Source organism: Colletotrichum gloeosporioides (genome assembly GCF_011800055.1).
Source record: "Colletotrichum gloeosporioides strain Lc1 chromosome Unknown consensus_11, whole genome shotgun sequence".
NCBI lineage: Eukaryota > Fungi > Ascomycota > Sordariomycetes > Glomerellales > Glomerellaceae > Colletotrichum > Colletotrichum gloeosporioides.
This window is the reverse complement of record NW_025544656.1, coordinates 605,792-622,471: the sequence shown is the minus strand read 5'-3', so window position 1 is coordinate 622,471 and position 16,680 is coordinate 605,792. Positions and strand designations below refer to the sequence as shown.

General features: G+C 54.7%; 5 protein-coding genes across 5 annotated transcripts; 4 read left to right on the top strand and 1 right to left on the bottom strand.

Moving 5' to 3' along the window:
• Window positions 1–1,797: 1,797 nt before the first annotated feature.
• On the top strand, window positions 1,798–3,417 carry GCG54_00013856 (putative feruloyl esterase B; the record flags this gene model as incomplete). Its single annotated transcript, XM_045413702.1, has 1 exon — window positions 1,798–3,417. One exon carries the CDS (start codon window positions 1,798–1,800, stop codon window positions 3,415–3,417), a length of 1,620 nt encoding a protein of 539 aa, XP_045269773.1.
• Window positions 3,418–3,812: 395 nt separating this feature from the next.
• On the top strand, window positions 3,813–5,826 carry GCG54_00013855 (DNA polymerase kappa; the record flags this gene model as incomplete). The annotated part of the gene is made up of 2 exons (XM_045413701.1): window positions 3,813–3,928; window positions 3,984–5,826. 2 exons carry the CDS (start codon window positions 3,813–3,815, stop codon window positions 5,824–5,826), a joined length of 1,959 nt encoding a protein of 652 aa, XP_045269772.1.
• Window positions 5,827–7,776: 1,950 nt separating this feature from the next.
• Window positions 7,777–9,775, top strand: GCG54_00013854 (uncharacterized protein; the record flags this gene model as incomplete). The annotated part of the gene is made up of 4 exons (XM_045413700.1): window positions 7,777–8,301; window positions 8,378–8,628; window positions 8,696–8,779; window positions 8,842–9,775. The coding sequence occupies 4 exons, from the start codon at window positions 7,777–7,779 to the stop codon at window positions 9,773–9,775; spliced, it is 1,794 nt and encodes a 597-aa protein (XP_045269771.1).
• Window positions 9,776–11,456: 1,681 nt separating this feature from the next.
• GCG54_00013853 (uncharacterized protein) lies at window positions 11,457–14,652 on the top strand (the record flags this gene model as incomplete). Its single annotated transcript, XM_045413699.1, has 6 exons — window positions 11,457–11,770; window positions 11,830–12,236; window positions 12,288–12,423; window positions 12,479–13,876; window positions 13,924–14,456; window positions 14,510–14,652. The coding sequence occupies 6 exons, from the start codon at window positions 11,457–11,459 to the stop codon at window positions 14,650–14,652; spliced, it is 2,931 nt and encodes a 976-aa protein (XP_045269770.1).
• Window positions 14,653–14,797: 145 nt separating this feature from the next.
• On the bottom strand, window positions 14,798–16,145 carry GCG54_00013852 (uncharacterized protein; the record flags this gene model as incomplete). The annotated part of the gene is made up of 2 exons (XM_045413698.1): window positions 14,798–15,867; window positions 15,932–16,145. 2 exons carry the CDS (start codon window positions 16,143–16,145, stop codon window positions 14,798–14,800), a joined length of 1,284 nt encoding a protein of 427 aa, XP_045269769.1.
• Between the last annotated feature and the right edge of the window lie 535 nt (window positions 16,146–16,680).

The following is a 16,680-nucleotide window of genomic DNA, read 5'->3' as shown; positions in this document are numbered from 1 at the left end:
AATGCCGGAGGCCGATGCTGAAGAACCATTCTTCATCAAATTTGCCCCTCAGTATCCACTTGGCAGCCAAACGCCCTGGTTGAAGTTGCCCATGCCCAGGTGAGGAGAAAACAACGACTGCTGTATTGAGGCGCCGTATTGACCTAACAAACACTCACAGAGCACCGCATCCAAACTGAATACTTGTGTCAACTACATCTCGCCTGCAACGAACCCGCCTGATGTACAACATGTATCAGGGATCCTCATCCTACCAGCAAGCTCCGGCAACCTACAGTTACGCTAGTCCAGATGACCCAGGGGGTTCCCAACAACAGCAACAGTCCCACTACAACAACGAATATAACTACGACTATTCGTACGATACTGGTGATTTTCCTGGATACGCAACCGCTGCAAGCTACCAGTACACCAACGACCCTGCCTACTACGCCGAAGCCGCACCGCTGGAACATTAGGATTCCGGGGGTGGATCGTCGCATGGGACCAGTTCCCATCACAACCAAGGACAATCACAGGTTTTGCCTACGTGGGACGAAAGAGACGCAGACATGCATGCCCAACGAGTAATGAATGAGGACAACACCGGGGATGGCTCTCAACATGACCCCAAACGACCGTATGCTTGTCCGGTGGAGGGTTGCGGGGAGAAATTTGAGCAAGGACACAGGCTGAAGTAAGCCCACCAAGCCTGTTGAAATGACTGTTGTCATCTTACTGACCTGGAACTGAAGCAAACATCAAAAGAAGCATACACTGCCTTACAGATGCCAAATCTGCCCGGAGGGCGCTGGTGAATCGCCCAGGTTCAAGACGGCCTTCTCCGACAACAAGGACTTGAAACGGCACATACGTGTTCATCATCGAAACGAAGCCGACAGTCTCGGTGTGCCGGACGAGAGTGTGGAGTGTACTGTGTGCGGCGAGGTGTATACCCGGCAAGACAATTACAGGCGCCACCTGGAGGTGGGACGTTGCAGACCACGTTGATGGCGGGCGGTTGAGCTGACACTTATCGCACCGTCTACACTTGGTCAACCGATTCCGGGGTTCTTCCATGTTGTTCCACCCGTTTTGGCTTTCTCTTGACTTGGTCGTGTTTGTGGTGTCCCTTGTATTGCTGTATCTTCGTCTTGTTGTTAGTTGACGAGAGCATACGTCGTTCACATTTCTTTTTTGTCTACCTATCAGATTCCGTCTATTGAACCCGTGAAACTGATCGTCGTCTGAAAGTAGACTTGCAGTAACCGACTTCCACTTATCCTACAATGGACCCGTCCCAATGATGCGAGGCAAATTACTCCGTGATCGATACACTTGGTCTGCCTGTTTTCTCCATGTCCACATACTAGCGCAATGTCGCGATACCCAACATCGGATACCACGGCAACGAGTCAAAACTGTTGCCAAGAACGCCGCAAACATATCATGATGTCTGACACTTCAGAAGGAGGTGTTGGGCTTGACTTCGCGTGGAAGGATGGTGTCTCACGCAGCCGCGACGCTATTGGTTGAGAAGGAATGATGGCAAACATCGTTCAAACGGATGCCAAGATCTCCAAATAACATCCTCCGGAAACGGATGTGTTTTGTAAACACAATCGCGACTTGGGAAAGCATGTGCATCGTTATGCGCCGAAATGAGATAATCTCAACAAATATGATTCTGGAAAACAACATAATATCTGCGTGTTAAAAGCTCGTGATGCGTCTGTCAAACACGTCTGGGGTCTTTTCAGCTTTCTCCCGTCTCAATCACACATCATCTCTGCCCTCCGCGGTTCAAACGCTCTCAAGATGAAGTGGATCGCATCTCTCACACTTACACTCGCCGCACTGCGGCAAGTGGCCGCCACGAACTCGACGTCATGCACACCGAGACTGATGAGCTACTGGATCAACGCCAACGCCTCCCTTGGCGAGGTTACTTCCGTCGACGAGGGAGGTGCCTTCGAGGAGAGCAGCGACGTCGCGTACCCTGTCAACGTGACCAACTTGCCGAGTCTCTGTGCCGTGACCTTCGTCGCCAAGACCGGGGACGGGAATGCGACGTACAAGTTCGGTCTTTTCCTCCCGGACGACTGGAGCAGCGACATCTTGACCGTTGGCAACGAAGGCTTCGATGGCGGTGTCAACTGGCCTGCCATGGCAGCTGGCGTCAAGTACGGCTTCGTGACCGTCTCGACCGATGGCGGACACAACTCGACCGCAAGCAACCTGACCTGGGCCCTGAATGACGAGGACAGGCAGCTGGACTTTGGCTTCCGCGCTCTCCACGGCTCGTACCAGCTGGCCCTGAGAGTCATTGAGCGGTATTACACAATTCCCCCTCGAAATTCATACTTCGCCGGCGCTGGCCAGGGCGGTCGTCAGGGGTTGAAGGCCGCGCAGCTTTACCCGAGGGACTTTGATGCCATCCTCGTCGGCGCACCGGCGTGGTGGCAGACTGCTCTGCAGAGCTGGAGGATCTCTCGCGGCTCCAAGAACGGCGCCAACGACACCAAGATACTCACTGAGGAGAGCCTCAAGGTCCTCGGCGACAATGTACGAAAGCAGTGTGACGCTGCGGACGGAGTTGAGGATGGCATCATAAGTGACCTCGCCTCTTGCTACTTCGACTTCGACCTCTTCACCTGCGGCAAGGACGGCGTCGATGCGTCGGCGTGCTTGACTGAGGAGCAGGTCGACCTCGCCAAGGTCCTGTACGACAACTACGAGGTCGACGACGAGCAGGTCTTCACCGGTCTGAGCCCGTCGTCCGAGTACGAGTGGAGTTCGGTCGTCGGCGACAACGACACCGATGTCAACGAGGAGGCCCTGGGCTACTTCCAGAACTTCCTCTACAGCGACCCGGAGTGGGATGTGTCAAGCTACAACGACACGGTCCCGGCGTACGCCAACGAGACCAACCCCGGCGACCTGGACGTCAACGACTTCAACCTGACCGCGTTCGCTGCCCTTGGCCACAAGATCATCATGTACCACGGGCTGGCTGACGGTGTCAACCCCCTCAACGCCTCCATCTATTTCTACGAGAGCGTCGTCAACGCCACGGGCGGGGACATCGAGGCCACGCGTAGCTGGTTCCGCCTGTTCCTCGTGCCGGGTCTGGGATCCAAGACCACTAGCGTCGACGCGCCGTGGTACATCGGCGGTCCTGGCCAGTGGGAGCAGCTCGTCGATGGGGAGACTGCGACGATTGCTGGCTTCAACAATGCGGCGACGGATGCTCTTGCGGCGCTTGTCGCATGGACGGCTGCGGACACAGTTCCAGAGTCGATCATCGCGACGACGTGGACCAACTCAACGGATCCTTCAACCGAGGTACTGAGGCAACGTCCGATCTGCCCGTGGCCTGCGACGCAGAAGTACAATGGGGAAGGCGATCAGTCCAAGCCCGAGAGCTTTTCATGCTAGAGCTTGGCGAAGCCGATTGAACAGAGGAATTCCAAGAGATGAGGGCCAAGTTTACTGCCTGCCACAAACGGAAACGGCGATGCGGGTCCAAAAAGGCGTATGGTATAGATGCATAATGTTTAATGAAGTGACATGCCTCAATGCAATACTGTTTAAGACAAAGACTGCTGTCACGTGGGCTCGTGTGTGTTTGCTGACATGAGCGACGCGTCGATGACTTTGGGCGGGGCATTCTCTCTCTTGCCCGTGACAGTGATCCTTTTTGCCTCCAGGCGTTCCTATGCTCGACGCATCGATCCCTACAGGCCTCGAATAGCGAATGAAGATATGCCATTCTTACTTCAGTTCAGGGTCTCTGTTCGGATCTTCCGGTCGGCTTTTTCGGATCAATGACGATGACGACACCACAACAACCAGATTCGCCGCCCGCCGAGCAGTCCGACGAGGCACTGCTTGAGGATGCGGCTCTGCTAGAAGATGCCAAGGCCATTTCGGAGCATGGAACGCTCAAGTATTCATTACTGGGCCCTTCACTGACGAAGGCCGGGCAAGACACAGTGGATCAGTCTAAGGTTGGTGGTGCACATGATCATCATCGCCTCTGAAATATACGCTGACCGTGCTGTGTGCCAGGTTTCCGAGATCATCTACAACGCCTCGAAGGGATCCAAATTCTTCAACCGAGAAGAGGAACGAGACAAAATCCTTACCAAAAAGATCGAACAAATCCTCGAGAAGAAGCGCCGCCTGGAGAAGCTTGACCTCAGCAGAGAACTGCGCCTCGCCGACCAGCTTATCACCCAACTCGAACTCTCGCGCGACCTCTCCCAATACATTGTCCATGTCGACTGCGATGCCTTTTACGCTGCCGTCGAACTTCTCGAGCGACCCGAGCTGAAGGACGTACCGTTTTCTGTGGGTGCCGGCGTCTTGACAACCTGTAACTATGTCGCAAGGAAATACGGCTGTCGGAGTGGCATGGCTGGCTTTGTCGCGAAGAAGCTTTGTCCGAGCTTGGTGATGCTCAAGCCTAATTTCGAGAAATACAATGCCAAGGCACACGAGGTTCGGGAGGTCTTGGTGGAATACGACCCCCGGTTTGAGAGCGCCAGTATCGACGAAGCATACCTTAATATCACCGAATATTGCACGGAGAAAGACATTAGTCCCGCAGATGCAGTCGAGCAGATGCGTCGTGAGGTACACGAAAGGACAAATATTACGGTGTCGGCTGGCATTGCAGCCAACGCGAAGCTTGCGAAGATATGCTCCAACATGAACAAGCCTAACGGGCAGTTCGTGTTGCCCAACGAGCGGACCGAGATCATGAACTTCATGGCGAAGCTTCCACCACGGAAGGTCAATGGGATTGGGCGCGTTCTAGAGCGGCAGCTGGCTGAGATTGGCATCAAGACTTGTGCCGACATCTACCCATACCGACAATTTCTCAGGCAACTATTCGGAGAGAAAGCATACGAGTTCCTCATCAATGTCTACCTTGGCCTCGGGCGCACACGGATACAGCCAGCAGAAGAATACGAGAGAAAAAGTGTCGGCACAGAGAGCACATTTCGGGACATGTCGGATCCTCAGCAGCTGAGGGAGAAGTTGAGGTGGACGGCTGATGAGCTGGAGAAGGACATGAAGAGGGCGGGGTGTAAAGGTCGGACGTTGGTGCTAAAGGTGAAGCTGCACACGTACGAAGTTTTCACACGACAAGTTGTGTTGCCAAGAGCTATCTGTTTGGCCGACGATCTCTATCGTTTCGCTCTGCCCATTCTCGGCAAGCTCGAAGAGGAGATGCCGGAGATGAAGCTACGACTGATGGGTTTGCGGTGCACGCACCTCGTGAGCACCAAGAAGCCCGATACCATGGCATTCTTTGGTTTCCGGTCCCGCAGGTCAGAGTCGGCCGGATCTTCAGAGAAGCAGGGCGCTATTGGGAACCCAGGAAGCACTGTTAGACTGGATGAAGATGGATGGGAAATGTGGCCGGACGAGGAACTATTGCGACTCGACGACGATCTCGCCTTGCAGGGAGAGGGCCCTGAGGAGTCGGATGCGCGAGTAACGGACGACGAGTCGGCCCCCGTGCGTAGACATGGCAAGGAGATTGCGCCGAATCCCACTAAGGAAGACGCGCCGGTCGAGGAGGAGATGTGGGACTGTCCGATTTGCAACCGTCCACAAGCACCAGACGAGAGACAGTTTAACGAGCACATCGATCTATGTTTATCGAGGCAAACGATCCTTGAGGCGGTGCAAGAGGATGCTCCTCCAGCAGCAGGGACGAGGTCGGTAACGCCCGACTTGAAGAAGACTAAACCCAGTGGAGAGAAGAAGCGTGGTCGGCCGCCTACGAGGCTCTCGAGCAATGATCCTCGACAAAAGAAGCTTTGCTTCGGATAATGAACTTCCATGAGACTAAACAAAATGATACCCATATTCAATGTCCCTTTAACAATAACGTCCATGTGGGTAGTGGAGACTTTCAACGCTTGCTGGATGTGAGTCGGTTTCCTCATGTCAGAGGCTTGCACCTGACAGACTCCTAGAACCTTTGTCGTTATCGGCGACTGCAAGGGATACGGTCAGACCGTCTTTAACCCCGCAAATGTCAACGCCGAACGATGCTATTCACTAGACTTCTCAACGTCGAGGTGGCAACATGGACAACGTTTCGCTTCAGAATCCTGCGGCTTATTGCTCCCGGCTGGGCTAGTGTGCGATGGGTCGAACGTGGCGCTCCTAGTTCGCGGTGGTCAAGCTCTCCGTAGCCCAATGAAATGAGCGGCACCGAGTCATCCCGAAAGAACTTTTACGGACCAACGGTGGGACTTCAGTGATCGACAGGAGTTTCCTTGATCTTGCGGCACATGGCCTGCCGTTATGAAGCCATGGAGGCCAGATTGGTGAGATCTCAGACTTCGAAATCTGTGCGTTTATTTCATTGTCTTCCATAGTTGAGTTCACCCGGAGGCGCCCCGTTGCAATTTACGTCAGCCTGGCTGTCGTCCGGTTTTCAGTCCCTCTTCCACCTACAGACTGAGGATGACGATGATCCAAGCCGACATTACCGCGCGACCTCGCCGCCACGGCGCTGACGACCGTTGGTCGAACTCACTGTCTCATAGACCCTGACGTTCAGCTGTCAATGGAGGCTTTCTCCGATACCATGTGGACGAAGTGAATACCCTTTTTACGATGTCGGACGCTATGGGCGGTTCTTGGGGTGTCCACACGGTCGCATTTCCATCTCCCTTGCGTCGCTGGTCAAGTCGGAAAAAGAGGAAGCGCGGTTCCATCCAATGGCATATCATCAATCACCTGCCACCATCTCTGTCTCCCTGCGCTCGCTCCTCCATGCGCACCGTGGCGAGCCAAAGCCAAAGCTCTTGCAGCTGGTCCGAGTTTCTCATCATGGACCATCTCTGGCTTCCGCTGTCTGTGGCACACCATCGCAGCCTCATACATGGAAGGCTCTGTGCTTGAACGGTTGTGAGAGGTCAGATCAATTCCGCCGATTGGACCGACTTTCCCGTTCAGCAACTCATAACAAGCCTCCAGCGTAAGGGCTCCCCTAGAGATCTGCAATCACAGCTCTACTCGTTGGTATCCCCTTGGCAAGCTGACTGGCTGAATCGCCAAAAGCTAGCCAAAGGCACGATGCTTTCGTGCGCCAGCTAGACCCAGCGACCGGCTCTAGTTAGCGCCCGGAAGACACTTCACCCATTGGCGCTAAGCACCACCGACATTCCCATGCAGGAAAAGCTTATGCGACCAGAGATCCACACTCTGGACCGTCGATGTTGTCCGCCTAAAGACTCTGCAGGCTCGCCTTCGGAGGCAAGGAACGCAGCGCCGCCGAAGGGATGAAGCCGCTGCCCTGCATACAGGTTTCACTCAAACGGCTCCCAGCGCGGGCCACAGGGTCTAGCCACGACTTTCAGGCCAGGAACCAACTGTCGACCTGTCGCCAGCATTCGCCCTGCATCTGAAGTGTTTGTGAGATGCGATCGGCAGTCCTAATAACAGCGCTATTGTTATCGTCAGCAGGGATCTACAGGACGGTGTGCCGGTGTCGTCTCCGCCTTTGGTTACCGCGCAAAGGCATGATGACATACTCCAACAGCCCCCGAAAGGATTTTGCGCTGTGAATCATGGGCGACTGGCATTTACATTCCACCGAAAGGTTGTTTCCGCGACCCTGCTTGCATTCCAACATATAAGTCTATCCTCAAGCCTTACCTGCATGGTCTCGGAATTTCCTCATCACGCTTCCTTCGACCCCAATGTGACGGACTAGAAGCGACCTCGACCTCACATGGTGCAATCCGTCAACTTCGAACAACAGAAACCATGGATAATGGAGTCGCGGCCACGATTACACCCTCGCCCACGTCGGTAGCAGTATCAGCGGCACCAACTCTCAACGCAGAACCAGCTGCCCTCTTCTGGCTCGCTTGGGGAGGGCTATGGACAGCCTTGGTGCTCAGCGGAATGGCATTTCTCTTTGTCAACCGCAAAATGCCGTTTTTGAGGATCCGCGGCCTGGCTTTGTCGTTTGGGGCAGTTACCATGCTCCACCTCTATTGGATTTCAGTACAGATCGGCCTCGCTATTGGTTCCTATGTGCCTGATGGCGCCGAGTTCTGGGTAATGGGCCTCTATCTTCCTTTCGGCATCGCTCTCTTTCACGCCTCGAATAGCCGGTTCCTCCACGTCGCCAAGGCGCAGAGGAGATATGCCGGCACATCGGGAGTTCTGTCCCAGCCTGAACAGAAGCCGTGCGACGGCAAGGACAAGACGCTCGTGGGACGGTTCCAAAAGCTAGACTACACCACCAAGATGCTCGCCGTCGTGTGCACGGGCATGCTGCTCCAGGTACGTAACGGAACAAGCAGTGGACCGTGCCTTGTCAGATTTGGAAAACACATGGTTGACATGAGTCTCTCATCAGCTGCTGCTCACTGTCGTGATGTGGCTCGTCTCCCGCAAGTACCACCCTTGGTTTGGCATCCCCGGTACCGAGGCCAAGGGCACCGAGGCAGAGCAGAAGGTCGAGAAGGGGAGAGGTTGGGAATGGTGGCCTTCGGTCTTTTGGCAGTTCCTATGGGCCTGGATCGTCGCGCCCTTCATCCTATGGAGATCACGTGGCATCAATGATACCCAGGGGTGGCGACTCCAGACCATTGGATGCTGTATCGCGAGGTGAGTGGCATTCACGACTAGCGTTTTGCGCGGCCCTCAACCCTCCGGCTCGCACTAACAACCTCAGCCTGCACGCTACCCCTATGTGGCTTATCGCCTTGTATGTTCCAGCCATGGCACCTGTCAATCGATACTTCATCCCCCCTCAGTGGTATGTATATGAAGCATCACCCGTGCACTCTATCCCACGATACTCACATTACATTCAACCAGGATCTGCCTGTCAATAACCTTCATTGAAATCTTTGCCATATTCGTTCCTTGTTGGCAAGTCATCAAACACAAGTCCCTTCGCCAAGAGACTCTTGAGTCCATCGCCATCTGGGAAGCCAAGAACCAGCAACGCGACAGGAGAAACTCTACTATAACAGGTTCTACCAAGGTCGGCTCACATCTGTCGACTGGCTCTACCTGGAAGTCCCTTGCACAACTTGAAAAGGACACAAGTCAGTCCGAAAGCGTCTACACAATGGGTGCCCTCGAGTACGTCCTTGACAAGAACCCCGAGCCCCTCCGGAAGTTCTCCGCTCTCAGGGATTTCTCGGGGGAGAACATCGCCTTCCTCGCCGCCGTTGGGGAATGGAAGTCGTCCATCCCCACCACTCCCGGTTCGAACAAGCAACGCTCCATGGAGCTCACTCGTGAACGCTTCAACCGCGCGCTGCGCATCTACACCGAGTTCATCAGCCCTCGCCACGCCGAGTTCCAGATCAACATCGCTTCACAAGACCTCAAGAACCTCGAAGACATCTTCGAGGACGCCGCCCGCATTCTTTACGGCCACCAAACAGAACGCTTCAGCGACCCAGTCGTGCCTTTTGAAGATCCCAACTGGGCCAGGCCTACTTCATCTTCCATTGCCTCCGAGACATACAGTATGTCAGACGTCGCCTCTCAGACACCAATCGCAGATCGCGCGCAGTACTTTGGTGCGATTCCCGAGAAGTTCACGGCCGGTGTGTTTGACGACGCCGAGACGAGCATCAAGTATCTCGTGTTGACCAACACTTGGCCAAAGTTCGTCAAGGAGAGGAGGTACTCGTCGGACTCGGAAGATTCGCGGGAGTCGAGAGACACTGTGGAGACATTCAACTCACAGTCAACACTTCACAGGGTGGTGAGGTACTTCAGGGCCATGAGAGTGTAGCACGGGCGTACCGCACAAAGCATTTGTTCCTTCGATTACGCTTCACGATGATATCCCAGTTTTTTTGTCATTCATACCACTTTGTAATTCAGTTATCAGAATCAAAACAGCAACATCTCATGATACCAATGTCTCTCATCCACATCCATCTCCGGCATCGTCATGTCTCATGCTGCAACGTGCCTCGTGAAGATCATTTACCTTGCAAAGCTTTCAGGCTGTGGCTTTGCAAGCCACAACTTCTTTGTCATGCAACTGCCGCTCCCCTGAAGTCATCAGTCGCGTGGCGAACGTTTAGATTTCTGATCGTCACGCCCCCGGGCGCCTCGAGCACAAGCCCGTTGGTGGACAGAGTCAGGAAAGAGGTGGCTGGTGTGAGGGGAGTCGCAGCCCAAATGAGCGTTGAATGACGCAAACGGATTTTTGATGTCTGCTTTGGGATGCTGTTGCGAGAATTGCCCAGCCACATAGCCAATGGCTTCAAGCGTTGGGAGGCGCTCCCTGTTCAACTATGAAGAGCTTGTGGGGTGAGGCGTCTGCTGTGATGCCAGTGCGGGAGGTTCCGGATGGTGGTGAGTTTGGATCTGAGGTTATCTCTAACTTTCTCGGCAGTGTCGAAAGAGCAGCACCGGGAATGGAATGGTTGTTGGTTTGAGAGTGAGAACCGTAAGTCTAGATCTCGATGGATCTTGTGTGAAACTTGCAGTTTGGAATCTTTAAGGCTGAAAACTGCCCGGAACGGGGATGGACGACGGCTCTACGACACACGTTCCTGAATCCTGTGAGACAAGGCCAAGATATTTCGGCTGTTATGTCTGATAAGCTTTGCGGGTGACACAATACCCGGCCCTTAAAGTATTTGTAAATACCGATCTTCCCCTGCCCGGTGTCCCCGTAGGTCTGAATTCGCACGCAAGATGGACGTAAGCCACGTGACCGAGAATGAGAGGTGTGCTTCCGCATTTGGACGAGGGCCTGATATCACCATGTCCATTTCCGGACAACTATCGAAGAGACTCGGAAAACTGGAAAAGTTCTGACTCTGCCATTCTTACTAAGGACGCCGTTGGCACGTTGCAGTGCTTGCTTGCTTTCTATCCCCCGCATTTCGCCGCACTTGCTGATCCGGGGTAGAAAACGCGGGGGAGGAGGACGCAATCCCCCACATTCCGTCTGGAACCCTGGTTCGTGACAGAGCGCTGTGATAGGGCGTCGTTGGGGGATATACCGATGGGATGGAAGGGTGATGCAGATCCTTCAGGTGAGTGTCGGTGGCACGGGACCTGGAATCTGGGGAAAGGGGCATAGATCCGGGGAAGGATGACTTGATTCGTTGACAGGAATCACAGTGACACATGTGGGATACCGGGGGCGTTCGTATGTCGTTGATCTAGAGTTGAGTTCGTCCCAAGGTAGCCCGAGATGAGATGTCAATTGGGCTGGGAGGTAAGCTTGGTAAGCTTAGAAAGAGAGTTAGGTGAGTGTTTGGTCATCAACCTCTTGATGAGCTTCTGATATCGCGGATAGCATTGCCCCGAGGGCAACTGACGGCGGGTGGTATATCATAGATGAGGATCTAGAGGTTAAAGTGCCAAGATCAAGGAGTCTATCAGGACAGCCTCAGGCCTGCAAGTCATCACACCATTGATTCTGGGTTTTATAGCCCCTCCCATCTCTCAACATGATGTTCCTCTCGACTTCTGCGCTGCTTTCTCTCCCTCTACTGGCTCCTCACGCCTTAGCCGGTCATGCAGGCCAAGTCTCGGAGCCGTCCACGTACCAGAGAGCCCGGTTCCGATGGTGCTGGCCCGGAGGCTGGATCGAGCCAGACCAAGTCGCGGCCGAAATCACCAGCATTGCGGATGCCGGCTTCGGCGGCGGCGAGATCGGCGATGTCAGAGACAGCGTGAAGGGGGCCATGGACCCCGTCGTGTACGGGTGGGGCGAGAAGAGTTGGAACGACGGCGTGTTGACTGCTTATGAGCAAGCTGCCAAGTGAGTTTGAAGTCGCCAAAGTTGAGCTGCCAAACAGAAGCTTACACTCGCGTGCACAGACTCGGCGTTCATGTCGACATGACCTCGGGGCCCCACTGGCCGACCGGCTTTCCGGGATACACCCCGGACTCCCCTGAGACGATGAAGGAAATCGTCCATGGACAAGCCTTCGTTCAGGCAGGAGAGACATTTTCGGGGGCCCTGCCGCTACCAGTTGCGGCGCCATCCGGAAACCAGACTGGCAATCTGGTGACCGCTATCCCGAAGCTTGTTGCGCTGTTGGCGGCCAAGACGGCGACCACGAATGAGAGTGGTGCCGTTGTCGAATTTGATCCAGAGACTGTGACTGTGATTGTGGATTCTGTTGATAATGGGACTTTGATATGGACAGCACCATCGGACGGGGTGTATGTTGTGGTTGCTGCTTATGCGCGTGGCACTGGCCAGATTCAGAACATGTACGACGGTAAGTATTATTGAGTTGGCATGTTACCAGCCTCAACCTGACATTCAGCAGGACAACCCTATGGGCCTAAGGTTTACTCGACTCCTGGATACATCGTCGATCACTTCAGCGAGGCTGGCGTGCAAGCCGGGGTCAAGTACTGGGAAGAGCACATCCTCACACCAGAGCTCACTGCACTCCTTCGCCAGTAGGTCTACTCAGTCTTTGACTGTAGATGGAAAGTACTAACCTCTGGTATTTAGAAGCAACGGATCCATATTTGAAGACTCGCTCGAGCTCAAGTACAAGCAGCTGTGGACCCTCAACCTCACCCAAGAGTTCCAGGCCCGACGCGGATACGACATCTCGCCCTTCCTTTTGTACCTGCTCAAAGACACAAACACATTCATCGGAGACAACTCCACCGCCACCAAGATCACCAACGACTTTTACAAGACCATCACAGACCTCTACGTGGACCACCGCTTGAAAGGCGTGACCGCCTGGGCCAACACCCTCGGCCTGAAATTCCGCGTCCAGCCTTACACCCTCAACTTCGACAGCGCCTACATCGCAAGCCTCCTCGACATCCCAGAAGGCGAGTCCCTCGGCTTCGAGGGCGCGCCCGACTCTTTCCGCGTTCTCGCCACCGGCCGCGACATCGGCGGCCACACCACCATCCTCTCCAACGAGATCGGCGCCTACTTCGGCAAAGCCTACGGCGTCACCTGGAAATTTCTCCTCGGCACGGCGAACCTCGACTCCGCCCTTGGCGTGAGCCAGAACGTCATCCACGGGTTTCCCTACGAGGACTCGCTGAGTAGCCTGTGGCCCGGCTTCGCGCCCTTCACGCCCCTGGGGTCTTCGTCGAATGGGTTCGCCGATGCGTGGGGTCCGAGACAGCCGCAGTGGATGTTTGCGAAGGCTGCGAGCAGGTATTTGGCGTTCTCGCAGAAGTTGCTCCAGGAAAGCGGGGCGTCGATTGATGTTGCGATTTTGAACCAGGATTGGGGCGTCACGGTGACTTGGGGTGATAGTAGTCTCAACGACGCGGGGTACTCGTACCAGTTTCCGACGCCGTATCTGTTGGAGAAGCACGGTGTTGCAGTTCGTGATGGAGTTTTGGCGGCAGATGGACCCGGATACCGCGCGCTGGTTATCAACAACCAGACGACTATGGACATCAGCACAGCGAAGCTGGTGCTCTCGTACGGTAAAGCCGGTCTACCTGTCGTCGTCTCCGGTAACTCGCCCAGCTCGACTTTTTCATATCACACAGACCAGAAGGCTGCTGACGATGAGCTGGCTTCGATATTTTCTGATATCCTGAATCTTTCAACAGCACGCGTCATTTCTGGTCCTGAAGCTGTCCCAGAGGCTCTATCGGAGTTGGGCGTATCTTCGTCTGTTGAGTACCCGCAAGGTCCGGGAAACAATAGCCTTATAACATACAGACGTACGGTTGGGGACGGGTATCTCTACTGGATCTACAATAACGGCGACGAGCATCTCCAGCTGCCAGTTAGACTCGCGGGGGCCGGGGCACCGTATGATATCAATCTGTGGACCGGCGATGTGAAGCCCTTCGCTGCCTTCACGGCCGCGGACGGTCACGTCTTCTTGAACGTTACGCTGGCACCCGAAGCGGTGTCTACCATATTGTGAGTGCCCACACCTTGACCCAGAATATCGCTAATATCAGGTATAGCGTTGGATCGTCAAACCCTTTCTCGGTCCAGCCTCTGTCAAACCACATCACCTCTACTGATTGCCGCGCCGTTGTCGCCAATGGCAGGGTGCAAATATCTTCCAACACGACATGCAGCGCAATAACGTCGACGAACCTGACCGTTACACTCGACGCTACAAATATTCCGGAGTTCATCACGCCTTCTACGTGGACCTTGCGAGTCCAGGATTGGTCACCGCAATACCCCAACGCAGCCGGTAACGCCTCGGTAGCAACATCCAAGACTTGGCTTGCGCCCATCCAGCTGACCTCGCCGCTTGTCCCGTGGACGAATATCACCGGGCTCGAACATGCATCAGGTGTTGGCGTCTACAACACAACCGTCACTTTGGATGTCGGCAGCGGTGCGGATCTGCGAGTGCTGCTTCACATGCCTGAGGTTGAAGGATCATGGGGACTCACGATCAATGGCCAAGAGGTGGAAGGTGTGGATTGGTTCGCCAGAGAGCCAATTGACGTGACGGACTATGTTGCATTTGGCGCTGCAAATGGTTGGTATACTCTTCGACGATGGCATTTTTATCCGTACTAACGATGCTTGCAGTTCTTGAGATTACGGTTGCTACAAGCCTTTGGAACAAGTTGATCAGTGTCTGGCCGGCTGTGTATGGATCAGAGGAGCCGGTGGCGAACGGACTGGCAGGATCTGTAGTCCTGACCATGGAAAAGATTATGGTTGTATCTTAGTACTCAACCAATCTACTCGGTTGGCACCGTTTGCGATGTCATTATCAATTTGCGGATGAACCAGTCGAGAACCTGGGACCAAAATGTCTCTTAATCATTTAGGTGATGACGCTAACCTCCCATCTCTCAAGACCCGTCTCGGCTATTACCCTTCCCATACAAAGTCTTGCTCAACCCCTGGAATCAACGGCCGAAGCGCCATGCCATAGTCACCAGCATTGGGAGTTCGGAGTAGCGTGTGGATATGGAACTTGGCCGGCTCCTTGTTCGTCAGGAAAACTCCAGAGTGGTGGTCAAATTCGACGAGGATGACTGGGCTCTGAACACGGTAGTAAAATGGGTCTTGGTCGCCGTAACCACCGATCCAGCTGAAGTATGTCTCCTTGAAGAAGGACTTTGCGTGGTTGATGCGAATATCCCTGGCCTTCTTCGGCAGGTAGAGAAGGTACTGCTCAAGGATGCCAACCACCAGCTCTTGCTGCTCAGTCGTCATGTCCGCCACCAGAATACCCTCATATGGCACGATTCGGTTGTCTCGGTAGGCGCCACACAGATGCCTCTGGTCGTCGTGGTTCCACCTCCCCTTCGGCATTGCAGGATCCTTCAGCAGCTTGTACGTTTGCGCCTTCTGTTGGAGACCAGCCGGGAGAGACTGCATTAGCTGCAAACCAAGCCTTTCCTCCGTCTCCAGGATTCTCGTCCCCTTGTACGGGCCGTCGTCGATAAGATTCGGCTCCGCGCCGGTGAACCACGGCGATGCCACGATCTGGCCCTTATACAGGAAGATGTTCAGACACAGGTGGTGGCCGTAGAAGGAGTAACCCCACGGCCGCGTCGCCGAGGGCGTGCCGAAGAGCACAAAGTTGTAGGAGTATTCGTTGCAGATGCTGGGTGCCTTCACCAGCTCACCGAGGAAGCCGTTGATGCGCATGGCACCCAAGGCCTTGGCGTAACCTTCGGGCGACAGGGTTGCCTCCAGAACCTTTAGGATGCTCTCTCGGAGCTGCGGCGTTAGCTCGTCGAGGCGGAGACCCTTGTCGCTGAGGAGGAACTCGGGGTTCGACCAGGAGCGCCACTCTGGCGAGTCGACGTGGTAGGAGAGGGTGTCCTTCTGTTTGGCGTCTAATTGAGAGAGGACGGCGTTGGTGGCGTCTACGATGTCCTGGATCGGGACGCCCTCGTCGGCTAGTTGAAAGAGATCTCTTTTTACGATGCCTGATGTACGTGTTAGCTCTCATTGAGTTCCAATGTTTCCTTTGAAACTTCAAACTCTACTTACCGTCCGTCGTGATCCCAGTGTATGGCTCCTTGAAGAGCTTTCGCCAGTGCAGATACAGGGCGTGCAGCCATGGCGGGTTTCCACCCTCTTTGAACTCTTTTGCGTAGACGTGAGCATCCTGCTTCTGCATCGTCGTGAAGCGAGGTATGCTCAGGTCTGGCAAGTGTTGGCGGTACTCGCCGCCGTGAAGGCTCTGCTCTCCTCCGCCAGCCATCTTGTCGATCTTGAGATGTGACAACAACACACCAAGTCGTTGAGTCGGTGTTGCTTGGTGCTTCGGGGTAGAAGAAGATGCTGTTGCTGATTTCATGCACCACTCTCTCCAATTGACAACTTGAATAACAGGAAGATTAATCAGTCAGTCGACAAGCTATGTGTTCAAGGCTGCGAAGTCGGCAGATTAATCTTCGGTCACTCTCACATCCATCGCGACCCATCAGCCCACATCAAGCAAAACCGTATCAACTGCCGCGGGTATGTCACGAAGCTGACGTCGGCGACCATCGGCCCATGTGCCGCCGACATCTGTACCCCTCACTTTCCGGCCCCTCATCCCACTTCGTTACACCCCTCATCCTCGCATCCCCCCCACTCGACCCCAGAGCTGCGCCCCTGGCCGCGCCCGGCTTTTCCGCATGTCATCAACTCTGTACGGAAGCAACCAATGGCGGTGCATGCGACATCTGGCTTAGCGCAGGCCGAGAGTGCTATTGCGCAGAAAAACACAGTTCAGAGCTGCTGTGGCTTGT